Here is a 22,384-nt window from a genome sequence, read left to right on the forward strand (position 1 = left end):
CAATCGGTTTCAAGAAGTAAAATGAATGACTTTTTAAAAGGCCGCTGTACGGAGCGGTACATATCCGGTAAAACACGGACGTAGGGCATACTTGCCAACCCTCCCGATTTTCCCGGGAGACTTCCGAATTTCAGTGCCCCTCCCGAAAATCTCCCGGGGCAACCATTCTCCTGATTTCCACCCAGACAACAATATCAGGGGCGTGCCTTAAAGGCACTGCCTTTAGCATCCACTTCGACTTGTCGTCACGTCCGCTTTTCCTCCATACAATCAGCGTGTCTGCCCAGTCACATAATATATGCGGCATTTACACACACACAGAGGTGAATGCAAGGCATACTTGGTCAACAGCCATACAGGTCACGCTGAGAGTGGCCGTATAAACAATTTTAACACTGTTACAAATATGTGCCACACTGTGAACCCACACCAAACAAGAATGACAAACACATTTCGGGAGAACATCCGCACCGTAACACAACAAACACAACAGGACAAATACCCAGAACCCCTTGCAGCACTAACTCTTCCGGGACGCTGCAATATACACCCCCGCTACCACAAACCCCCCGCCCACCTCAAATTTAGGCATATTAAAAAAAAGTTAATTCCACGACTATATATCGGTATCGGTTGATATCGGAATCTGTAATTAAGAGTTGGACATAATCGGATATGGGCAAAAAAGCCATTATCGGACATCTCTATATCAAATGATTCTTTAGTCATCAACAATAAAGTTGGGTGACTTGAACAAACATGTACGCTCGTGCACGTATTGATTACTGCTGGGCGTGGTCAAAGTGCACGTGGCGTCTGATAACCTCGTGCACGTCCGCCGGCGTTCAGTCTGCAGAGGGACCGACGGAGGCGGACATGATCAGGCTGCTGCTGCTGCTTCTGTCGTGCACATGCACCAGCTGGGCGCTGCTCAGGTAAGACAGGTCCACCTGGTGATGCGTTCAAAGACCAAGAAGTGATGCCTCGGGTGGTTCCCTCAGGGTTCCTCTGAGGCGCGTGCCTTCCATTCGTTCACAGCTGCGGGCCACCGGACAGCTGCGGGACTTCCTGCGAGATCACCACACCGACGCCTACAGCCGCCGCTACGCTCACTGCTTCCCCGCCGGAACGCCGTCGCTGCGCCTCGGACGTTCCAGCGAGAAGCTCTACAACTTCATGGACGTGAGAGGGAGATGATGAGCGATGTCAACTGTCACGTATTGTGGCTTTACGGCCTTTTCAACGCTTTATAACATCCAAACTGTTCACTTGCGTGTCAGGCTCAGTACTACGGTGAAATCAGCCTCGGGACTCCGGCGCAGAACTTCTCAGTGATCTTTGACACGGGCTCAGCTGATCTCTGGGTGCCATCGTCCTACTGCGTCAGCCAAGCATGCGGTACTGTGCACACACACACACACACACACACACATTGACCTCTGTTTCCCACTGAAGAGAAAGTCAGAGCAACTTGACCACAACTCATGATAGGAGGCCACTGACCTGTGTGTGTGCGTGTGTGTGTGTGTGTGTGTGTGTGTGTGTGTGTGTGTGTGTGTGTGTGTGTGTGTGTGTGTGTGTGTGTTCTTGTACTTTTACCCTTCTTGAGACATCAACAAGGAAAAGTACCTTCCATATGAGGAGGTGTGAACAAGTTAAGACCGAAATCATGGTCCTAATAAGGAAAACCATTGCATTTAAGAGAGAATGTCTCATTTGCACCCCTGGTGGTGAAATTATCAAAATTAGGGTCTTCCCAAAAAGGAGGGATTTTTCAAATTGACTGTCAGTTTTAAAAGTGCTCTCCCTCTAGTCAACATATGAAATAAGTGTCTGTAAGAAATTGAAATGCGCCCCCTTTGGCCAAAATGAATTTAAAATGTTTTTTATATATATATTTATACATATAATTTTTTTTTTAAATTGCGTAGTATTTATTTATTATTAATGTTGTATATACAAATCTTTAAATTAAATCTAGAAAGGGTGGTCCTAAAGAGGTAGGCATTTTTCAGAGATCTCAAGAAAGTAACAAATACAATTGTGTGTGTGTGTGTGTGTGTGTGTGTGTGTGTGTGTGTGTGTGTGTGTGTGTGTTGTATTTCTTTCTTGAGACATCAATAAGGAAAAGTACCTTCCATATGAGGAGGTGTGAACAAGTTAGGACATAAATCATGGTCCTAATAAGGAAAATCATTGCATCTAATAGAGAATGTCTCATTTGCACCCCTGGTGGTGAAATCTATCAAAATTAGGGTCTTCCCAAAAAGGAGGGATTTTTCAGATTGACTGTCAGTTTTAAAAGTGCTCTCCCTCTAGTCAACATATGAAATAACATGTGTCTGCAAGAAATTGAAATGTGCCCCCTTTGGCCAAAATGAATTAAAAAAAAAAAATATATATATATATATATTTTTTTTTTTAAATTGCGTAGTATGTATTTATTGTTAGTGTTGTATATACAAATCTTTAAATCTAGAAAGGGTGGTCCTAAAGAGGTAGGCATTTTTCAGAGATCTCAAGAAAGTAACAAATACAATAATGTGTGTGTTGTATTTCTTGCCTTCTTGAGACATCAACAAGGAAAAGTACCTACCATATGAGGAGGTGTGAACAAGTTAGGACATAAATCATGGTCCTAATAGGGAAAACCATTGCATTTAATAGAGAATGTCTCATTTGCACCCCTGGTGGTGAAATTATCAAAATTAGGGTCTTCCCAAAAAGGAGGGATTTTTCTAATTGACTGTCAGTTTTAAAAGTGCTCTCCCTCTAGTCAACATATGAAATAACAAGTGTCTGTAAGAAATTGAAATGCGCCCCCTTTGGCCAAAATGAATAAAAAAAAACTAAAAATACATATATATATATGTGTATATATATATTTTTTTTTTTAAATTGCGTAGTATGTATTTATTAATAATGTTGTATATACAAATCTTTAAATCTAGAAAGGGTGGTCCTAAAGAGGTAAGCATTTTTCAGAGATCTCAAGAAAGTAACAAATACAATAATGTGTGTGTGTGTGTTGTATTTCTTGCCTTCTTGAGACATCAATAAGGAAAAGTACCTTCTATATGAGGAGGTGTGAACAAGTTAGGACATAAATCATGGTCCTATTAAGGAAAATCATTGCATCTAATAGAGAATGTCTCATTTGCACCGCTGGTGGTGAAATCTATTCAAATTAGGGTGGTCCCAAAAAGGAGGGATTTTTCAGATTGACTGTCAGTTTTAAAAGTGCTCTCCCTCTAGTCAACATATGAAATAACAAGTGTCTGTAAGAAATTGTAATGCGCCCCCTTTGGCCAAAATGAATTTAATTATTATTATTATTATTTTTTTTTTAATTATAAAAAAAATTAATTATTAATTAACTAATTTTAAAAAACAAAAAAATATATATATATTTGTTTATTTGTTTATTTTTTTTATTTTTAAATTGCATAATATGTATTTATTATTAATGTTGTATATACAAATCTTTAAATCTAGAAAGGGTGGTCCTAAAGAGGTAGGCATTTTTCTGAGATCTCAAGAAAGTAACAAATACAAGAATGTGTGTGCGTGTGTGTGTGTGTTTTCTTGTATTTCTTGCCTTCTTGAGACATCAACAAGGAAAAGTACCTTCCATATCGTAGGTGTGAACAAGTTAAGACCGAAATCATGGTCCTAATAAGGAAAAACATTGCATCTAATAGAGAATTTCTCATTTGCACCCCCGGTGGTGAAATCTATCAAAATGAGGGTGGTCCCAAAAAGGAGGGATTTTTCAAATTAACTGTCAGTTTTAAAAGTGCTCTCCCTCTAGTCAACATATGAAATAACAAGTGTGTGTAAAAATTTGAAGTGCTCCCCCTCTGGCCAACATGTGTAATAAGTGTGTGTAAGAAATTGAAATGCGCCACCTTTGGCCAAAATTAATTTTAAAAAAAATATATATATGTATATAGAGACATACTGTAATAACTTGAAGTTAATTATGAAGATTAAAAACCATTTACAAACAAAACATTTAAATAAATAAAAATTAACTAAAAGCTTACCTTTTTTATATTTGTATAGTATGTATATATTATTAATGTTGTAAATACAAATCTTTATATATCTAGAAAGGGTGGTCTTACAGAGGTAGGCATTTTTTGGAGATCTCAAGAAAGTAACAAATACAAGAGTGTGAGTGTGTGTGTGTGTGTGTGTGTGTGTGTGTGTGTGTGTGTGTGTGTGTGTGCGCGTTCTTGTATTTGTTGCCTTCTTAAGACATCAACAAGGATAAGTACCTCCCATAATAGGAGGTGTGAACAAGTTAGGACCGAAATTATGGTCCCAATACGGAAAACCATTGCATCTATTAGACAATGTCTCATTTGCACCCCTGGTGGTGAAATATAACACAATTAGGGTGGTCCCAAAAAGGAGGGCTTTTTCAAATTGACTGTCAGTTTTAAAAAGGGACGGCGTGGCGAAGTTGGTAGAGTGGCTGTGCCAGCAATCGTAGTGTTGCTGGTTACTGGGGTTCAATTCCCACCTTCTACCTTCCTAGTCACGTCCGTTGTGTCCTTGGGCAAGACACTTCACCCTTTGCCTCTGATGGCTGCTGGTTAGCGCCTTGCATGGCAGCTGCTGCCATCAGTGTGTGAATGTGTGTGTGAATGGGTAAATGTGGAAATACTGTCAAAGCGCTTTGAGTACCTTGAAGGTAGAAAAGCGCTATACAAGTACAACCCATTTATCATTTATTTAAAAGTGCTCCCCCTCTGGCCAACATATGTAACAAGTGTGTGTAAGAAATGGAAATTTTGCCCTTTGGCCAAAATGAATTAAAAAAAAAATATATATATATATATATACACATATACCGTATTTTTCGGATTATAAATCGCACCGGACGAAAATGCATAATAAAGAAGGAAAAAAACATACATAAGTTGCATTTTTTGGGGAAATTTATTTGATAAAAGCCAACACCAAGAATAGACATTTGAAAGGCAATTTAAAATAAATAAAGAATAGTGAACAACAGGCTGAATAAGTGTACGTTATATGAGGCATAAATAACCAACTGAGAACGTGCCTGGTATGTTAACGTAACATATTATGGTAAGAGTCATTCAAATAACTATAACATATAGAACATGCTATACGTTTACCAAACAATCTGTCACTCCTGTTTAATTTTCATAGGTACGGAAGTAGTAGCAGGTAGCATCTTTTTTTTCACAATGCACTTCTGCCATGACCCGCCCCCGCCAAATTTTTATTGATGTGTGTGTGACGATTGCTGATATACGTCTAGTCTCTTACGTGAATGAGATAAATATTATTTGATATTTTACAGTAATGTGTTAATTTCACACATAAATTTCTCCAGAGTATCAGTCGCACCCCCGCGATTTATAATCCGAAAAATACGGTATATGTATACATCTTATTTTACTGTTATATTTTTATTCTCATTGTTGCTCTTTATTTTTATTTTTATTGTAATATTTTTCTATTTTGTTTCCATTTATTCCCCCATTATTTACTTTTTACTTTTTAAATTCGATCTCAATTCTGTACACTGCTGCTGGAATTTTTATTTTCCTGAGGGAACTCTCCTGAAGGAATCAATAAAGTACTATCTATCTATCTATAGAGACATACTGTAATAACTTGAAGTAAATTATGAAGATTAAAGGCCTACTGAAACCCACTACTACCGACCACGCAGTCTGATAGTTTATATATCAATGATGAAATCTTAACATTATAACACATGCCAATACGGCCGGGTTAACTTATAAAGTGACATTTTAAATTTGCCGCTAAACTTCCGGTTCGAAACGCCTCTGAGGATGACGTATGCGTGTGACGTAGCCCGACGAACACGGGTATGCCTTCCACATTGAAGCCGATACGAAAAAGCTCTGTATTCATTTCATAATTCCACAGTATTCTGGACATCTGTGTTCGTGAATCTGTTTCAATCATGTTCATTGCATTATGGAGAAGGAAGCCGAGCAAGCAAAGAAGAAAGTTGTCGGTGCGAAATGGACGTATTTTTCGAACGTAGTCAGCCACAACAGTACACAGCCGGCGCTTCTTTGTTTACATTCCCGAAAGATGCAGTCAAGATGGAAGAACTCGGATAACAGAGACTCTAACCAGGAGGACTTTTGATTTGGATACACAGACGCCTGTAGAGAACTGGGACAACACAGACTCTTACCAGGATTACTTTGATTTGGATGACAAAGACGCAGACGTGCTACTGTGAGTATGCAGCTTTGGCTTTTTTTTGCGTATGTACGTAACTTTTTTTAAATATATAAGCTTTATGAACCTTGGGTTAGGTGAACGGTCTTTTGGGCTGAGTGATTGTGTGTGTTGATCATGTGTTTGAATTGTATTGGCGTGTTCTATGGAGCTAGGAGCTAGCAGAGGAGCTAGGAGCTAGCATAACACGTACCTACCGTACGTGCGCGTCACGTACGTAACTTTTTAAAAATATATAAGCTTTATGAACCTTGGGTTAGGTGAACGGTCTTTTGGGCTGAGTGATTGTGTGTGTTGATCGGGTGTTTGAATTGTATTGGCGTGTTCTATGGAGCTAGGAGCTAGCAGAGGAGCTAGGAGCTAGCATAACAAACACGCAGGTGTTTTTATGCAGGATTAATTTGTGGCATATTAAATATAAGCCTGGTTGTGTTGTGGCTAATAGAGTATATATATGTCTTGTGTTTATTTACTGTTGTAGTCATTCCCAGCTGAATATCAGGTACCGTGAGTATGCAGCCTTGGCTGCTAAACATTCGATAACTTGACCGTATGTGCGCGTCACGTACGTAACTTTTAAAAAATATATAAGCTTTATGAACCTTGGGTTAGGTAAACGGTCTTTTGGGCTGAGTGATTGTGTGTGTTGATCAGGTGTTTGAATTGTATTGGCGTGTTCTATGGAGCTAGGAGCTAGCAGAGGAGCTAGGAGCTAGCATAACAAACACGCAGGTGTTTTTATGCAGGATTAATTTGTGGCATATTAAATATAAGCCTGGTTGTGTTGTGGCTAATAGAGTATATATATGTCTTGTGTTTATTTACTGTTGTAGTCATTCCCAGCTGAATATCAGGTCACCCCCGGCTCTCACAGCATCTTCCCTATCTGAATAGCTTCAACTCCCCACTAGTCCTTCACTTGCACTTTACTCATCCACAAATCTTTCATCCTCGCTCAAATTAATGGGGAAATTGTCGCTTTCTCGGTCCGAATCTCTCTCACTTCATGCGGCCATCATTGTAAACAATAGGGAACGTTGCGTATATGTTCAACTGACTACGTCACGCTACTTCCGGTAGGTGCAAGCCTTTTTTTTATCAGATACCAAAAGTTGCAATCTTTATCGTCGTTGTTCTATACTAAATCCTTTCAGCAAAAATATGGCAATATCGCGAAATGATCAAGTATGACACATAGAATAGATCTGCTATCCCCGTTTAAATAAAAAAAATTCATTTCAGTAGGCCTTTAAAAACCAATTACAAACAAAAAAATTCTAATAAAAAAATGTAACTGAAAGCTTACGTTTTTTATATTTGCATAGTATGTATTTATTATTAATGTTGTATATACAAATCTTTATATACCGTATTTTTCAGACTATAAATTGCAGTTTTTTTCATAGTTTGGCCGGGGGTGCGACTTATACTCAGGAGCGACTTTTGTGTGAAATTATTAACACATTACCGTAACATATCAAATAATATTATTTAGCTCATTCACGGAAGAGACTTGACGTATAAGATTTCATGGGATTTAGCGATTAGGAGTGACAGATTGTTTGGTAAACGTATAGCATGTTCTATATGTTATAGTTATTTGAATGACTCTTACCATAATATGTTACGTTAACATACCAGGCACGTTCTCAGTTGGTTATTTATGCCTCATATAACGTACACTTATTCAGCCTGTTGTTCACTATTCTTTATTTATTTTAAATTGCCTTTCAAATGTCTATTCTTGGTGTTGGCTTTTATCAAATACATTTCCCCCAAAAATGCGACTTATACTCCAGTGCGACTTATGTATGTTTTTTTCCTTCTTTATTATGCATTTTCGGCCGGTGCGACTTATACTCCAGAGCGACTTATACTCCGGAGTGACTTATACTTCGAAAAATACAGTACTAACAAAAAATTAAAATAAATAAATTACTAAAAGCTTACCTTTTATTACATAGTTTCTATATATCATTAATGTTGTAAATACAAATCTTTACATATCTAGAAAGGGTGGTCCTAAAGAGGTGGCCATTTTTCGGAGGTCTCAAGAAGGTAATTAATACAAGAATGTGTGTGTGTGTACACAGCACTGCACAAACGTTTCCGAGCATTCGAGTCCACTTCCTTTCGTCATGACGGCCGAACGTTTGGCATCCATTACGGATCAGGACACCTTCTTGGAGTCATGGCCAGGGACACGCTGAAGGTCCAGTCTGTTCCATCCCGGACCATTCTTTTCCGAGGTGGGTCTTTACGGGTGAGGATTCATTCTACAGGTGGGCGACGTGACCGTCCTCGGCCAGGAGTTCGGCGAGTCTGTGTACGAGCCGGGGGGCACCTTCGTCCTGGCGAGGTTCGACGGCGTTCTGGGAATGGCGTACCCCTCCTTGGCGGAGATCCTGGGAAACCCGGTTTTTGACAGCATGATGGCGCAGAAGGCGGTGGAGGCGCCCGTCTTCTCCTTCTACCTCAGCAGGTGCGGCCTCCACCTTCCTCTCTTCGTCGGCTTGATGCGAGCCAGAAAAATGATCAGAAGGTAAAAAGCGTGCTTTGACGAGAGAGAGATGCCCGCAGGAAGTCGGGCGGCGGCGTGGACGGTGAGCTGGTGTTTGGCGGTGTTGATGAGGCCTTGTACAGTGGACCAATTGCATGGCTTCCTGTCACGGCCAAAGGCTACTGGCAAATCAAGATGGACAGGTGCGTGCCTCTTGCTGCCGTCTAAAGGTGAGTGTGCTGAAATGTGGGCGTGTTCCAGCGTGGAGGTCCAAGGCGTCAGCTCCCTCTGCCCTCGCGGCTGCCAGGCCATCGTGGACACGGGGACCTCCCTCATCGCCGGGCCGACCAATGACATCCTCATCCTCCAGCAGCTGATCGGAGCCACGCCCACAAACATCGGCGAGGTGAGAGGTCTAGCGGCGACGTCATCACGGCGTCGGGTCACGTGACTAACTGTGCGTTGGCAGTTCCTCATCGACTGCGCCAGGTTGTCCAATCTGCCTCAGGTGTCTTTTGTCCTGGGCGGGATGGCGTACACGCTGACGGCGGAGCACTACGTGAGGAAGGTCAGCGCGGTTTCTTTTGTCTTGCGTCTTGGCTGCCGTGAGCAGTCGGGTGACCAAACATGTGACCCTCAGGAGATGCTGGGTGACCGGGAGCTGTGCTTCAGTGGCTTCCAGGCTGCGGACATCGTCTCACCGCAGGGACCCCTGTGGATTCTGGGAGATGTATTTCTAAGCGAGTATTACAGCATCTTCGACAGAGGGCAGGACCGGGTTGGCTTCGCACCCGTTCGCCGTTCAGCTGAACAATAAAGTCTGATTGGTTGTCAATGGGGACGGCGTGGCGCAGTTGGGAGAGTGGCCGTGCCAGCAAAGCAGCAGTAAAGGGGACCACAAAAAATTGCATTATTGGCTTTATTTTAACAAAAAAATCTTAGGGTACATGAAACATATGTTTATTATTGCAAGTTTGTCCTTAAATAAAATAGTGAACATACAAAACAACTTGTCTTTTACGAGTAAGTAAACAAAGGCTTCTAATTTAGCTGCTGACATATGCAGTAACATGAGGGTTCCTGGTTCGATCCCCACCTTCTACCAACCTCGTCGCGTCCGTTGTGTCCTTGAGCAAGACACTTCGCCCTCGCTCCTGATGGGTGGTGGTTAGGGCCTTGCATGGCAGCTGCCGCCCTCAGTGTGTGAATGTGTGTGTGAGTGGGTGAATGTGGAAATAGTGTCAAAGCGCTTTGAGTACCTTGAAGGTAGAAAAGCCCTATACAAGTATAACCCATTTACCATAATAAAGACAATCAGATATTGCTGGCATTTAGTCATTCATATAACAATACAACACAAAGCACTCACTGTATTCATCAAGTATTACTGTGGAGAAAATAGAGAATTTTGGGGATTAATTCCTCAGACAGGAGGTTTTTAAGGCAATAATAGTTTTTTTTGTACTATTAACTGTTTATTATAATCTATTTTGCTCATAGTTTGTAATAAAGGTGAATAACTATTTTGTTATTAGAACATTATCTTGGAATTTGTCTTGATTTTGTTCTAATTATGTTAACGATGTTAAATATAATTAATATATTTTGCTCATACTTTGTAATAAAGGGGAATAACTATTTTGTTAGTATTAGAACGTTACCTTAGAATTTGTCTGTCTTGTTTTTTGTTCTAATTATGTTAACAATGTTAAATATAATTAATATATTTTGCTCAGTTTGTAATAAAAGGGAATAATTATTTTGTTATTAGAACATCTTAGAATTTGTCTGTCTTGTTTTTTGTTCTAATTATGTTAATGTTAAATATAATTAATATATTTTGCTCATAGTTTGTAATAAAAGGGAATAATTATTTTGTTATTATTAGAACATTATCTTAGAATTTGTCTGTCTTGTTTTTTGTTCTAATTATGTTAATGTTAAATATAATCTATTTTGCTCATAGTTTGTAATAAAGGGGAATAACTATTTTGTTATAATTAGGGCATTATCTTAGAATTTGTCTCTTGTTTTTTGTTCTAATTATGTTAATGTTAAATATAATTAATATATTTTGCTCATAGTTTGTAATAAAGGGGAATAACTATTTTGTTAGTATTAGAACATTATCTTAGAATTCGTCTTGTTTTTTGTTCTAATTATAACAATGTTAAATATAATTAATCTATTTTGCTCATAGTTTGTAATAAAGGCGAATAACTATTTTTAGTATTAGAACGTTATCTTAGAATTTGTCTGTCTTGTTTTTTGTTCTAATTATGTTAATGTTAAATATAATTAATCTATTTTGCTCATAGTTTGTAATAAAGGGGAATCGTTATTTTGTTAGTATTAGAACATTATCTTAGAATTGGTCTATCTTGTTTTTTGTTGTAATTATGTTAATGTTAAAACAAAATTCTTGGAAGATTTCAAGTAAGAAGTATCAGTACAGTATTAATATTTCCCCTGCATTTTAATGTCTTCCGGAGAGAGCAGTGACGCACTTCCTGTCTGAGCGCTGATCCGGGGTCGCTTTTCTCGGCCTCCAGTATGGCTCCTGCGCCTCTGGGGAGCCTTCGTGGCTTTGCACTGATCCAGGGTCGGTTTTTTCCGGTCGTCTGTCCCACCGGGAGGCTTCCTGGCTGCTGTCAGACCCACACACTTTCCGCGGGAAACTCAAGCGTCGATTCCCCGACAAACAAACAAGAAAACTGGGGGTGAGCCGAAAAAACAGCACGGTTTACATTTTGGAATATTATCCGCGAGTAAGTTGTCTATTGGTGTCGTTGCTTTAGTTGACTGCTTGTGACTGTAAGCTACTTTCAACATGCGTGGCTAATAGCTAGCATGGTGCTGCTAAGCTACTCTGGTTTCCTCCCTAGTTTATCCCTCTTTTTATACAAACCCTTCAATAGCTTTATATCATTTGGTAGTTTAAACGGTTGTTATTTAAAAAGGACACGCTGCTTTCAAAGAATGTGAGTACTTGTTAAATATAAATCACAATGGAGCCAATGAGTAAACACTGATTAGTTAACAGTAGTGATGGGTTGATGAGGCCTCATGAAGCGTTTCGACACATTGCAAAACTGTATTGATACTGTGTCGATTCTGTGTCACTAAATACTGACATCTGCTGGACATTAAAAATCCCTACAGGCAACCTATGGACCGACTCAACTGACACTGATTTTATGACCTAGTACAGGGGTCGGCAACCCGCGGCTCTTTAGCGCCGCCCTAGTGGCTCTCTGGAGCTTTTTCAAAAATGTATGAAAAATGGAAAAAGATGAGCGGGATATATTTTTTGTTCTAATATGGTTTCTGTAGGAGGACAAACATGACACAAACCTCCCTAATTGTTATAAAGCACACTGTTTATATTAAACATGCTTCACTGATTTGAGTATTTGGCGAGCGCCGTTTTGTCCTACTAATTTTGGCGGTCCTTGAACTCACCTTAGCTTGTTTACATGTATAACTTTCTCCAACTTTCTAGGATGTGTTTTATGCCACTTTTTTCTGTCTCATTTTGTCCACCAAACTTTTAACATTGTGCATGAATGCACAAAGGTGAGTTTTGTTGATGTTATTGACTTGTGTGGAGTGCTAATCAGACATATTTGGTCACTGAATGACTGCAAGCTAATCGATGCTAGCATGCTATTTATGCTAGCTATGTGTACATATTGCATCATTATGCCTCATTTGTAGCTATATTTGAGCTCATTTAGTTTCCTTTAAGTCCTCTTAATTCAATTTATATATCATGACACAGTGAGACACACAATCTGTATGTAATATGGCTTTTAATTTTTTGCGGCTCCAGACAGATTTGTTTTTGTATTTTTGGTCCCAATATGGCTCTTTCAACATTTTGGGTTGCCGACCCCTGACCTAGTATATACAATAATATAAACCAAGTCATTGTATTTCATTTAGGATTATTTCATATCTTCATTTAAATAAAAATATATTTTTATCTTTTTTAGATACAGTCAAATAATGTGAACATGTATCATGACTAGGATGGTAGAAGGTGGGGATTGAACCCCAGTAACCGATTGCTGGCACGGCTACGCTACCAACTTCGCCACGCCGTCATTCCTGTACCTTCTGTAGTAACAGTAGTGATGGGTCCTGCAACACAGATGCATAGGCGCATGCGTGGAGCTCATAGAGCGAAACCCTGTGTCGGTGCGCGTACCGCTTTTAGAAAGTCACGTGACCGATCATGAGCTGCTTTGGTCACGTGACCGATACGCGAACTGTATCGCACTGACGCCTCCTCTGTGCCCTGTGAGCAACGTTCCCTCTAAGGTGCGCGCCTGCGCAATTGCGCAGTGCTCAAGCGTCCTCCGCGCACACCGTGCGCCGCACAGCCAATATATGCCGCGCACCAAATCAAACCCATCTGAATTCTAAACAAAATAAACACATTTATTCTGTGTAATTTTGAAATGCAACTTTGAGTGACAGTGACAACAAGCGGCCCTAACGGTGTTCGTCAACAACACGCATTGCGCCGCTTCCTAATAAACACAGTTTGGCGCGCAGGCGTGACCAGAACAGCTCATGAGCGGTCACGTGACCAAAACAGCTCGTGATCGGTCACGTGACTTTCTAAAAGCGATACGCGCACCGACACAGGGTATCGCTCTATGAGCTCGACGCATGCGCCGATGCATCGGTGTTGCCGGACCCATCACTAGTTAACAGTGTCTGTTATGTTATTGTTTTAAATAATAATAATAATATCTGCCTGCCGGCCAATAAATGCTTTAAAAAAATGTAATATTGGAAATTATCGGTATTGGTTTTTTGTTATTATCGGTATCGTTTTGTTGTTGTTGTTGTTGTTGTTGTTGTTGTTGTTGTTGTTTTTTTAAATTAAATCAGCATACAAAACACAAGATACACTTACAATTAGTGCACAAACCCAAAAAACCTCCCTCCCCCATTTACACTCATTCACACAAAAGGGTTGCTTCTTTCTGTTATTAATCTGGTTCCTACATTATATATCAATATAGATCAGGGGTCGGGAACCTTTTTGGCTGAGAGAGCCATGAAAGCCAAATATTTTCAAATGTATTTCCGTGAGAGCCATATAATATTTTTTAACACTGAATACAACTAAATGCGTGCATTTTTAAGTAAGACCAACATTTTTAGAGTAAATTAAGTCTCTTATTCTGTTTAATAACATTGTTTTTCTGAAGCTAACCAATAATAAATAAAATACTTCTTACCATTAATGCGACTTCTTGAACAAGTGCGGTAGAAAACTGACGGATGGATTAAAATGCATGAGAATGTTTTATATTTTGAACGTTATTTTTAGCACTGTGATTACCAGCGGAATTATTCACTACTTATCGTGTTAAGCAATGTCAGCTAAGATTTATCTGAGAGCCAGATACAGTCATCAAAAGAGCCACATCTGGCTCGCGAGCCATAGGTTCCCTACCCCTGATATAGATCAATACAGTCTGCAAGGGATACAGTCCGTAAGCACACATGATTGTGCATGCTGCTGGTCCACTAATAGTACTAACCTTTAACAGTTCATTTTACTCATTTTCATTAATTACTAGTTTCTATGTAACTGTTTTTATATTGTTTTACTTTCTTTTTTATTCAAGAAAATGTTTTTAATTTATTTGTCTTATTTTATTATTATTTTTAAAAAGGACCTTATCTTCACCATACCTGGATGTCCAAATTAGACATAATATGTTAATTCCACGACTGTATATATCGGTATCGGTAATTTAAGAGTTGGACAATATCGGATATCGGCAAAAAGCCATTATCGGACATCCCTAGTTGGATGTCTTGTAGAACTGTCTTTTAATAACGATAACATATTACAAGCGCTTCCTCAACATTCGTGCGTACAAGGTGTGTCCACCTCTAAAGAGTCCTACTCGACACATACTGTAATTGGTTCCAAGTCATTTGTAGACTATTACTACCACCATGTGGTCAAACACTATCATTACAGTGTCTGTCAGTTCTGATGTACTATTTCCCCGGTGAGAGTGTAACCATAACATTTTAATTGCAATGTTCAGCAGCAGCATGCCGTCTAACGTGGAAATCAAGGCCAAGGTCAGCGACCCCCTGCAGTTCGCCAAGATGGCGTCTGACCTTAGCCAATCAGAAGGCAGCATCATCAGGCAGCACGACACCTTCTTCAGCAGCAGCAGAGGACGACTCAAACTGAGGGACTTCATGGTGCGTCTTTTACGCGAGGAATGTCTCCCGCTCCTTAGACGTTAGCGGGTTTTGTTTTGTTTTTAGGACGGATCTGGTCAGCTGATTTTCTACGAGCGTCCCGACACTGATGGGCCCAAACTGTCTCGCTACTCCATCAGTCCCACCTCGGACCCCGCCAGTCTCAAGGTACACAATAAACAATGCTGGGTTATTTTGATAACCCAATTTATAAGTTGCGAGTGTTGGGTTAAATTTTGGAGTTATTTTAATGAAGAGCAATCAATTTTTTGGGTTATTAGCAGAGGTGGGTAGTAACACGCTACATTTACTCCGTTACATCTACTTGAGTAACTTTTGGGATAAATTGTACGTCTAAGAGTAGTTTTAATGCAACATACTTTTACTTTTACTTTAGTATATTTATTAGGGCTGTGAATCTTTGGGTGTCCCACGATTCGATTCAATATCGGTTCTTGGGGTCACGATTCAATTCAAAATCGATTTTTTTTTTTTCAATTCAACACGATTCTCGATTCAAAAACGATTTTTCCCCGATTCAAAAGGATTCTCTATTCATTAAATACATAGGATTTCAGCAGGATCTACCCCAGTCTGCTGACATGCAAGCAGAGTAGTAGATTTTTGTAAAAAGCTTTTATAATTGTAAAGGACAATGTTTTATCAACTGATTGCAATAATGTCAATTTGTTTTAACTATTAAATGAACCAAAAATATGACTTATTTTATCTTTGTGAAAATATTGGACACAGTGTGTTGTCAAGCTTATGAGATGCGATGCAAGTGTAAGCCACTGTGACACTATTGTTCTTTTTTTTCTTTTTTTTATAAATGTCTAATGATAATGTCAATGAGGGATTTGTAATCACTGCTATGTTGAAATTGTAACTAATATTGATACTGTTGTTGATAATATTCATTTTTGTTTGACTACTTTTGGTTTGTTCTGTGTCGTGTTTGTGTCTCCTCTCAATTGCTCTGTTTATTGCAGTTCTGAGTGTTGCTGGGTCGCGTTTGGTTATGGAATTGAATTGCATTGTTATGGTATTGCTGTGTATTGTTTTGTTGGATTGATTACTGTATATTACCAAATAAACGCCCTTGGGCAAATAACCGCCCATGTCCTAATAGCCGCCAGGGGTCTGACCCCATTTTGTGAATTAACCGCATCTTACTAATAACCGCCTATGTCCAAATAGAGCTGTTATTTGCATAATTTACATTAAAATGCTACTGGCGTTGCGTTTGCTGCAGTATTATTGTTTTGATGGTTTTTTAGAGTACTTGGTACCATAATTGTATTTTTCCTGTATGCTGCTTTATTTAAAACTTGGAGTACTGTAGGCTTTATTTTATTTAAGTGACAGTATTATTGTTCTGTTTTGATGGTGGGTTTTATACTTGTGTACTTGGTACCATCATTTTATTTTTCCCGGTAGGCTGCTTTATCTAAAAAGTTTATTTAGTTTTAGTTTTGGTATTCTATTTGACAATTGTTGCCCTACTGCCATGTTGAGGTCTTGTTGATCTCTTGTCTTTTGATAGCCTACCTCATGTTGATCTCTTTGTTTTTTTGTTTGTATGTTTACAATAGCTTTTACATTTAAAGTTTTTTGTACGAAATAAAAATACTGGACAGTAACCATTGTAACCAAATGATGGCCTGGTGCAGGCTGGTGCAAAAATAATTAAAAGCCTTGTGCAAATAACCGCCTGCTTCTTTTAAACGCCTGTCTCCAAAATCGATTTTGTGAAATAAACGCCCGGGCTACTATTTGGTAATATACGGTAATTAAAAAAAAATTAAATAAAAAAATCGATTTAAAAAAAAAAAGAGAATCGATTCTGAATCGCACAACGTGAGAATCGCGATTCGAATTCGAATCGATTTTTTCCCACACCCCTAATATTTATAGAGAAAAAACGTTACTTTTACTCCGCTCCATTTATCTACCGGTACATTCAGCTTGCTACTCGCTACTGATTTTTATCGATCTGTTAATGCACGCTTTGTTTGTTTTGGTTTGTCAGACAGACCTTCAAAGTAGGATCTGTCGCATGCCTGCGTTTCACCAATCAAATAGTCACTGGTGACGTTTGACTCCGTTTCCCCAATCAAACAGAGCCAGGCGGTCACGTGACCGCCTGGCTCTGGTTGAACTCAACGTCAAATTTGAGGAAGCACGTCGCGGTAAGTAACGTGAGTAGATATTTTGGCTGTCACCGTAGGCTGATGTTAGCTTCCCTGCTATGAATCACTGTCAAATGTACATCGTGTGGGGACATTTATTAACGCACTGCAGCCTCATAGACACACACACACTCACGCATGCATACAAACACCAATCAGAAGTGCACAGTGTGTTCTCAGGTGCAGCTCACACATATAAGTTTATGGTTTGCGTAAAGGCTAACTTGTTATTTTCCTTTGTAATCTCTGCCTACTGAGCCTATGGGGCTGTTAAGTTATTGTGGCTCAATTTGCCTTAATTTGTTTATGTTAATGTATTATTATTTAATATATATTATTGTTTTAGTTGCTTAAGAGATATTCCTGGCTTTGAATTTGCTCATTGCTATTTTTATGTTTTTGTGCATTATTTGTTGCCGTCATCATTAAACGAACAGGTTACTCATCAGTTACTCAGTACCTGAGTATTTTTTTCACAACACACTTTTTACTTTTACTCAAGTAAATATTTGGGCGACTACTCCTTACTTTTACTTGAGTAATAAATCTCTAACGTAACAGTACTCTTACTTGAGTACAATTTCTGGCTACTCTACCCACATCTGGTTCTTAGGTTATTTTAACTACATTTCTGGGTTTTCAAAACTATGAACCATTTTTGGGTTGTTTTTAATTAGTAACCCATCCATCCATCTTCTTCCGCTTATCCGAGGTCGGGTCGCGGGGGCAGCAGCCTAAGCAGGGAAGCCCAGACTTCCCTCTCCCCAGCCACTTCATCCAGCTCTTCCCGGGGGATCCCGAGGCGTTACCAGGCCAGTCAGGAGACACAGTCTTCCCAACGTGTCCTGGGTCTTCCCCGTGGCCTTCTACCGGTCGGACGCGCCCTAAACACCTCCCTAGGTAGGCGTTCGGGTGGCATCCTGACCAGATGTCCGAACCACCTCATCTGGCTCCTCTCCATGTGGAGGAGCAGCGGCTTTACTTTGAGCTCCTCCCGGATGGCAGAGCTTCTCACCCTATCCTATAGCGCTCTCCCCGACCATCTTAGAGCACCACAGTCGGTCGACCGTTTTAAGAAGGGACTAAAAACCCACCTTTTTAGCACAGCTTTTATCTAATTTCTCTGCTTTCTTGTTTTTAAATACACTGCTTGCTTATCTGTTTTTTATCCAGTGCTTTCATGCTTTTATTTCTATTTTTATCTATGTTTCTGTTTTATCTAGTGTGTGTCATGATTTCATTTCTATTTAAATTTTTTATTATATATTCTAACTTTCTATTTTTATTTTTATACTTTGTAGCACTTTGAGATTTTAACAAACGTAAAGTGTGTTACAAATGTAATTCATTATTATTATTATTATTATCTCTAAGGGAGAGCCCCGCCACCCGGCGGAGGAAGCTCATTTCGGCCGCTTGTACCCGTGATCTTGTCTTTTCGGTCATAACCCAAATCTCATGACCATAAGTGAGGATGGGAACGTAGATCGACCAGTAAATTGAGAGCTTTGCCTTCCGGCTCAGCTCCTTCCTCACTACAACGGATCGATACAGCGTCCGCATTACTGAAAACGCCGCACCGATCCGCCTGTCGATCTCACGATCCACTCTTCCCTCACTCGTGAACAAGACTCCGAGGTACTTGAACTCCTCCACTTGGGGCAGGGTCTCCTCCCCAACCCGGAGATGGCACTCCACCCTTTTCCGGGCGAGAACCATGGACTCGGACTTGTAGGTGAGTAAGCCATTGTTGGGTAAAATGTTTTCTTTTATCAAAAAGGTACTTTTTTCCTGAAGGGAATCTTATTAAGGATTAATCTTGTCAGGTTTAAGCACTGAACTATCTATTAAACAGAACAAGAAGCAAGGAATCAGGCAGAGACAGAGTGTTCAATTTTGCTCATGAGGAGAACGCATGGAGCTGCACACTCAGTTACAGTCTCCCCCCGCGCCCCCCATTTTATTCAGGAGTTCCCTAGTTACATCGCTGAGGCTGCTTCTAAAGGGAGGAGTCACATATTATGCAAGCAGCTCCAGTAGATGCAATGTGTGATTATTCAGAATGGAAATGTGCTGAGCCTTGTGATTTTGCCCTGTCTCTGCTTTGTCTGCCCGGTGTTGCCTTATCTTCGTTGAGGGACTTGGTTGTTAGCAGGCTGAAAAACACAAACAGCTGCGGCGAGGCAACTCCTAACTTGCAGTGGAAGATAACAAGTTATGTGCCTTTGCAAGAAATGAGTTGTGTGATAACTTATATATAATTATTCTAACAAATCTCATTAACATTATTAACAATAACACCTCTGCGATGAGGTGGCGACTTGTCCAGGGTGTACCCCGCCTTCCGCCCGATTGTAGCTGAGATAGGCTCCAGCGCCCCCCGCGTCCTCGAGGGGGTTAAGCGGTAGAAAATGGATGGATGGATTATTCACAATCACACATCTTATGTACATGAAAATATTAATTTTTTTATTTTAAACAACATAAAAAAGACACAAGATACACTTACCATTAGTGCATCAACCCAAGAAAACCCTCCCTCCCCCATTCACACTCATCCACACTCATTTACACAAAAGGGGCTGTCTCTTTCTGTTATTAAAAAACTTCTGGTTCCTACAATATGGAATAATACAGTCTGCAAGGGATACAGTCTTTAGAGCACACATGATTGTGTGTGGTGCTGGTCCACTAACATTTCCATTAATTACTATTTTTTATGTAATTGTTTTTATATTGCTTTACTTTCAAACAAAACAAACAAAGGACCTTAACTTCACCAGACCGGGTTGTCAATGAATTCAGATTGTTCAAAAGGGTTCTTAAAACCAAGTTCAGTTCAGATTACGTCTAGAACGGGCTCAGCAACACACACCACCGATGTACACCAAAAAATAGGGAACACAACCGGTTGCATACAATCCACAAACAAAAATACATTTTCAAATTAAGCACCCATGAACAGTCCAGATCACATCCAAGTCGAACTCAGCAACACATACCTTCATTTATGTACACTTAAAATAGGGAATACAACAACAGATTGCATATCATATACAAACAAAATTACATTTTCAAAATAAGCCTTTGAGGACTTCCCATCTTTTTTTATGTTTTTTGGCATCATTATCGTTTTCAACCATATAATTTTCTAAAGTTAAATAATACTGAATAAATGTTTTAAAGAAAGAAATACTAAGTGAATATCTGTTTTTGGCCTAAAAAACAAACCTTTTACCGAGTACTATAATTAAATTGACTAAATCATGACTGTCAATGAACTCCTAAAATAACAGAAACCACATCCAGCTTCATAAACAAACCAATCTTTAAACACATTTTTTCAACTTCCACCCAAAATGAAAATATTTGAGCATGCTGTATAGAACTACTATGACCATACACGGCAATTCTTGTAAAAAAAAAATGTCACTCATATCTTGCTTTTGAGTATATTTTAATGGAATAAAAATCATTTGTATCAGTTTGTGAAGAAGTAGGACAAACCAGCAGTAAAATTGATCATTTTTAACCAACTATTGGGTCAAGGAGCGCTAAATTGCGCAACCCAATAGTTGGGTTTGGAATAACCCAACATTGTAGTGAGCATAACTCAGCTTTTTTGTGTTAAATAAATTCAACCCAATAGTTGGGTTATGGATCAACCAACATTGAGTTAGCATAACTCAACTTTTGGGTTAAATAATTCAACCCAATAGTTTGGTTGGGAATAACCCAACATTGAGTTATCATAACTCAACTTTTTGGTTAAATAATTCAACCCAATAGTTTGGTTGGGAATAACCCAACATTGAGTTAGCATAACTCAACTTTTGGGTTAAATAATTCAACCCAATAGTTTGGTTGGGAATAACCCAACATTAAGTTATCATAACTCAACTTTTTGGTTAAATAATTCAACCCAATAGTTTGGTTGGGAACAACCCAACATTGAGTTATCATAACTCAACTTTTTGGTTAAATAATTCAACCCAATAGTTTGGTTGGGAATAACCCAACATTGAGTTATCATAACTCAACTTTTTGGTTAAATAATTCAACGCTAAAGTTGGGTTGAAAAAAATTAACCCAAAATGTTGAGTTAAAATAACTCAAATTAAGGGATTCGTCCTTTTCTGAACCCGCAGTTGAGTTAAAATTTGGTTATTTTGTAAGTGTGTACAAACACTTCCAGGGTGTATATTCTCTTCACATCCACTGTGTGTCCTCAGGCCGTGCTGTCAGACGCGCTTGGGGTCAAAGGTGAGGTGCGAAAAGAGAGGCGTCTCTTTCTAATTGGCCAAACGAGGGTCCACCTGGACACAGTGGAAGGACTTGGACACTACATGGAGCTGGAGGTCTCATTCGCACTGGAAAATAAGCTTTGGTGTTTTGTTTTCTACTTTAGTCTTACCTGTCTTTCTTTAGGTGGTGATGCGTCCAGATCAAATGCTGGAGGACGGACAGCAGGTGTGTTTGTTTTCATCACGCTTCGAAAAGTGTTGTTCAGCGTGAGAGTTTTGTGTGCTGGCAGGTGGCCGAGGGTCTGATGGAGCAGCTTGGCGTGGCCAAGGAGAGTCTGGTGACGGGCGCCTATGTGGACCTGCTGCTCGAGGGACGCACCGGCTCTTAGATCAAACACCAGCACAGAGTAACTACAAAACCCAAAACCAGTGAAATTGGCACCTTGTGTAATTTGTAAATAAAAAGAGAATACAATGATTTGCAAATCCTTTTCAACTTATATTCAATTGAATAGAGTGCAAAGACAAGATACTTAATGTTCAAACTGAGAAACTTCATTTTTTGTGCAAATAATCATTACCTTAGAACAGGCCCGGCCCTAACCAATCTGGCGCCCTAGGCAAGATTTTAGGTGGCACCCCCCCCCCCACCCCCCCCCCCCCCCACATCGGCAGTGAAGTGTATATACTCACAAGAAGCCGAATAGCTTTGTCTTTGACCTTTTTTTTTACTTAAAGAAAGCAAATTAACAATCAGAATAGTTAACAAGATAAAAAAAATATGAATAAATAAATGAATACAAAAAATGAATATATGAAATACAATATTTTTTACATACATAAACACAAAATAAAACGTGTCAACAAGTTGCATAAAATAAATTTAAAATACAAAATAAATAAGGCACTGCACAAAACAAGATATCAAACCAGTATGACTTTAACAA

At 39.4% G+C, this 22,384-nt stretch overlaps 2 protein-coding genes across 4 annotated transcripts; both read left to right on the forward strand.

The window, feature by feature from the left end:
• Positions 1-861: 861 nt before the first annotated feature.
• On the forward strand, positions 862-10,096 carry nots (nothepsin). Its single transcript, XM_062066375.1, has 9 exons — positions 862-935; positions 1,002-1,182; positions 1,281-1,398; positions 8,352-8,470; positions 8,541-8,740; positions 8,839-8,961; positions 9,020-9,164; positions 9,228-9,326; positions 9,399-10,096. The coding sequence occupies exons 1-9, from the start codon at positions 877-879 to the stop codon at positions 9,573-9,575; spliced, it is 1,221 nt and encodes a 406-aa protein (XP_061922359.1). The 5' UTR covers positions 862-876; the 3' UTR covers positions 9,576-10,096.
• Positions 10,097-11,283: 1,187 nt separating this feature from the next.
• LOC133662916 (uncharacterized) lies at positions 11,284-21,924 on the forward strand. 3 transcript variants are annotated; one of them, XM_062067109.1, is made up of 6 exons: positions 11,284-11,478; positions 14,836-15,001; positions 15,068-15,169; positions 21,426-21,551; positions 21,622-21,663; positions 21,728-21,924. In XM_062067109.1, the coding sequence occupies exons 1-6, from the start codon at positions 11,312-11,314 to the stop codon at positions 21,824-21,826; spliced, it is 702 nt and encodes a 233-aa protein (XP_061923093.1). In that variant the 5' UTR covers positions 11,284-11,311; the 3' UTR covers positions 21,827-21,924. The 3 variants fall into 3 exon arrangements, with proteins under 3 accessions (XP_061923093.1, XP_061923094.1, XP_061923095.1); XM_062067110.1 differs by having other exon boundaries at positions 14,839-15,001; XM_062067111.1 differs by having other exon boundaries at positions 11,397-11,526; positions 14,839-15,001; positions 21,728-21,923.
• The last annotated feature ends 460 nt before the right edge of the window (positions 21,925-22,384 follow it).

The sequence above is a fragment of the Entelurus aequoreus genome, linkage group LG12, assembly GCF_033978785.1.
Source record: "Entelurus aequoreus isolate RoL-2023_Sb linkage group LG12, RoL_Eaeq_v1.1, whole genome shotgun sequence".
NCBI lineage: Eukaryota > Metazoa > Chordata > Actinopteri > Syngnathiformes > Syngnathidae > Entelurus > Entelurus aequoreus.

What these genes read in the sequence shown, in the direction of transcription:
- LOC133662916 (XM_062067109.1), top strand. Translation starts at nt 11,312, where the DNA reads ATGGCTCCTGCGCCTCTGGGGAGCCTTCGTGGCTTTGCACTGATCCAG. An exon ending in CGGACCCCGCCAGTCTCAAG is followed by an intron (nt 15,170 to 21,425) that starts GTACACAATAAA and finishes GTGTGTCCTCAG; the next exon opens with GCCGTGCTGTCAGACGCGCT. An exon ending in GACACTACATGGAGCTGGAG is followed by an intron (nt 21,552 to 21,621) that starts GTCTCATTCGCA and finishes GTCTTTCTTTAG; the next exon opens with GTGGTGATGCGTCCAGATCA.
- nots (XM_062066375.1), top strand. Translation starts at nt 877, where the DNA reads ATGATCAGGCTGCTGCTGCTGCTTCTGTCGTGCACATGCACCAGCTGG. An exon ending in ACCAGCTGGGCGCTGCTCAG is followed by an intron (nt 936 to 1,001) that starts GTAAGACAGGTC and finishes TGGTTCCCTCAG; the next exon opens with GGTTCCTCTGAGGCGCGTGC. An exon ending in AGCTCTACAACTTCATGGAC is followed by an intron (nt 1,183 to 1,280) that starts GTGAGAGGGAGA and finishes CTTGCGTGTCAG; the next exon opens with GCTCAGTACTACGGTGAAAT.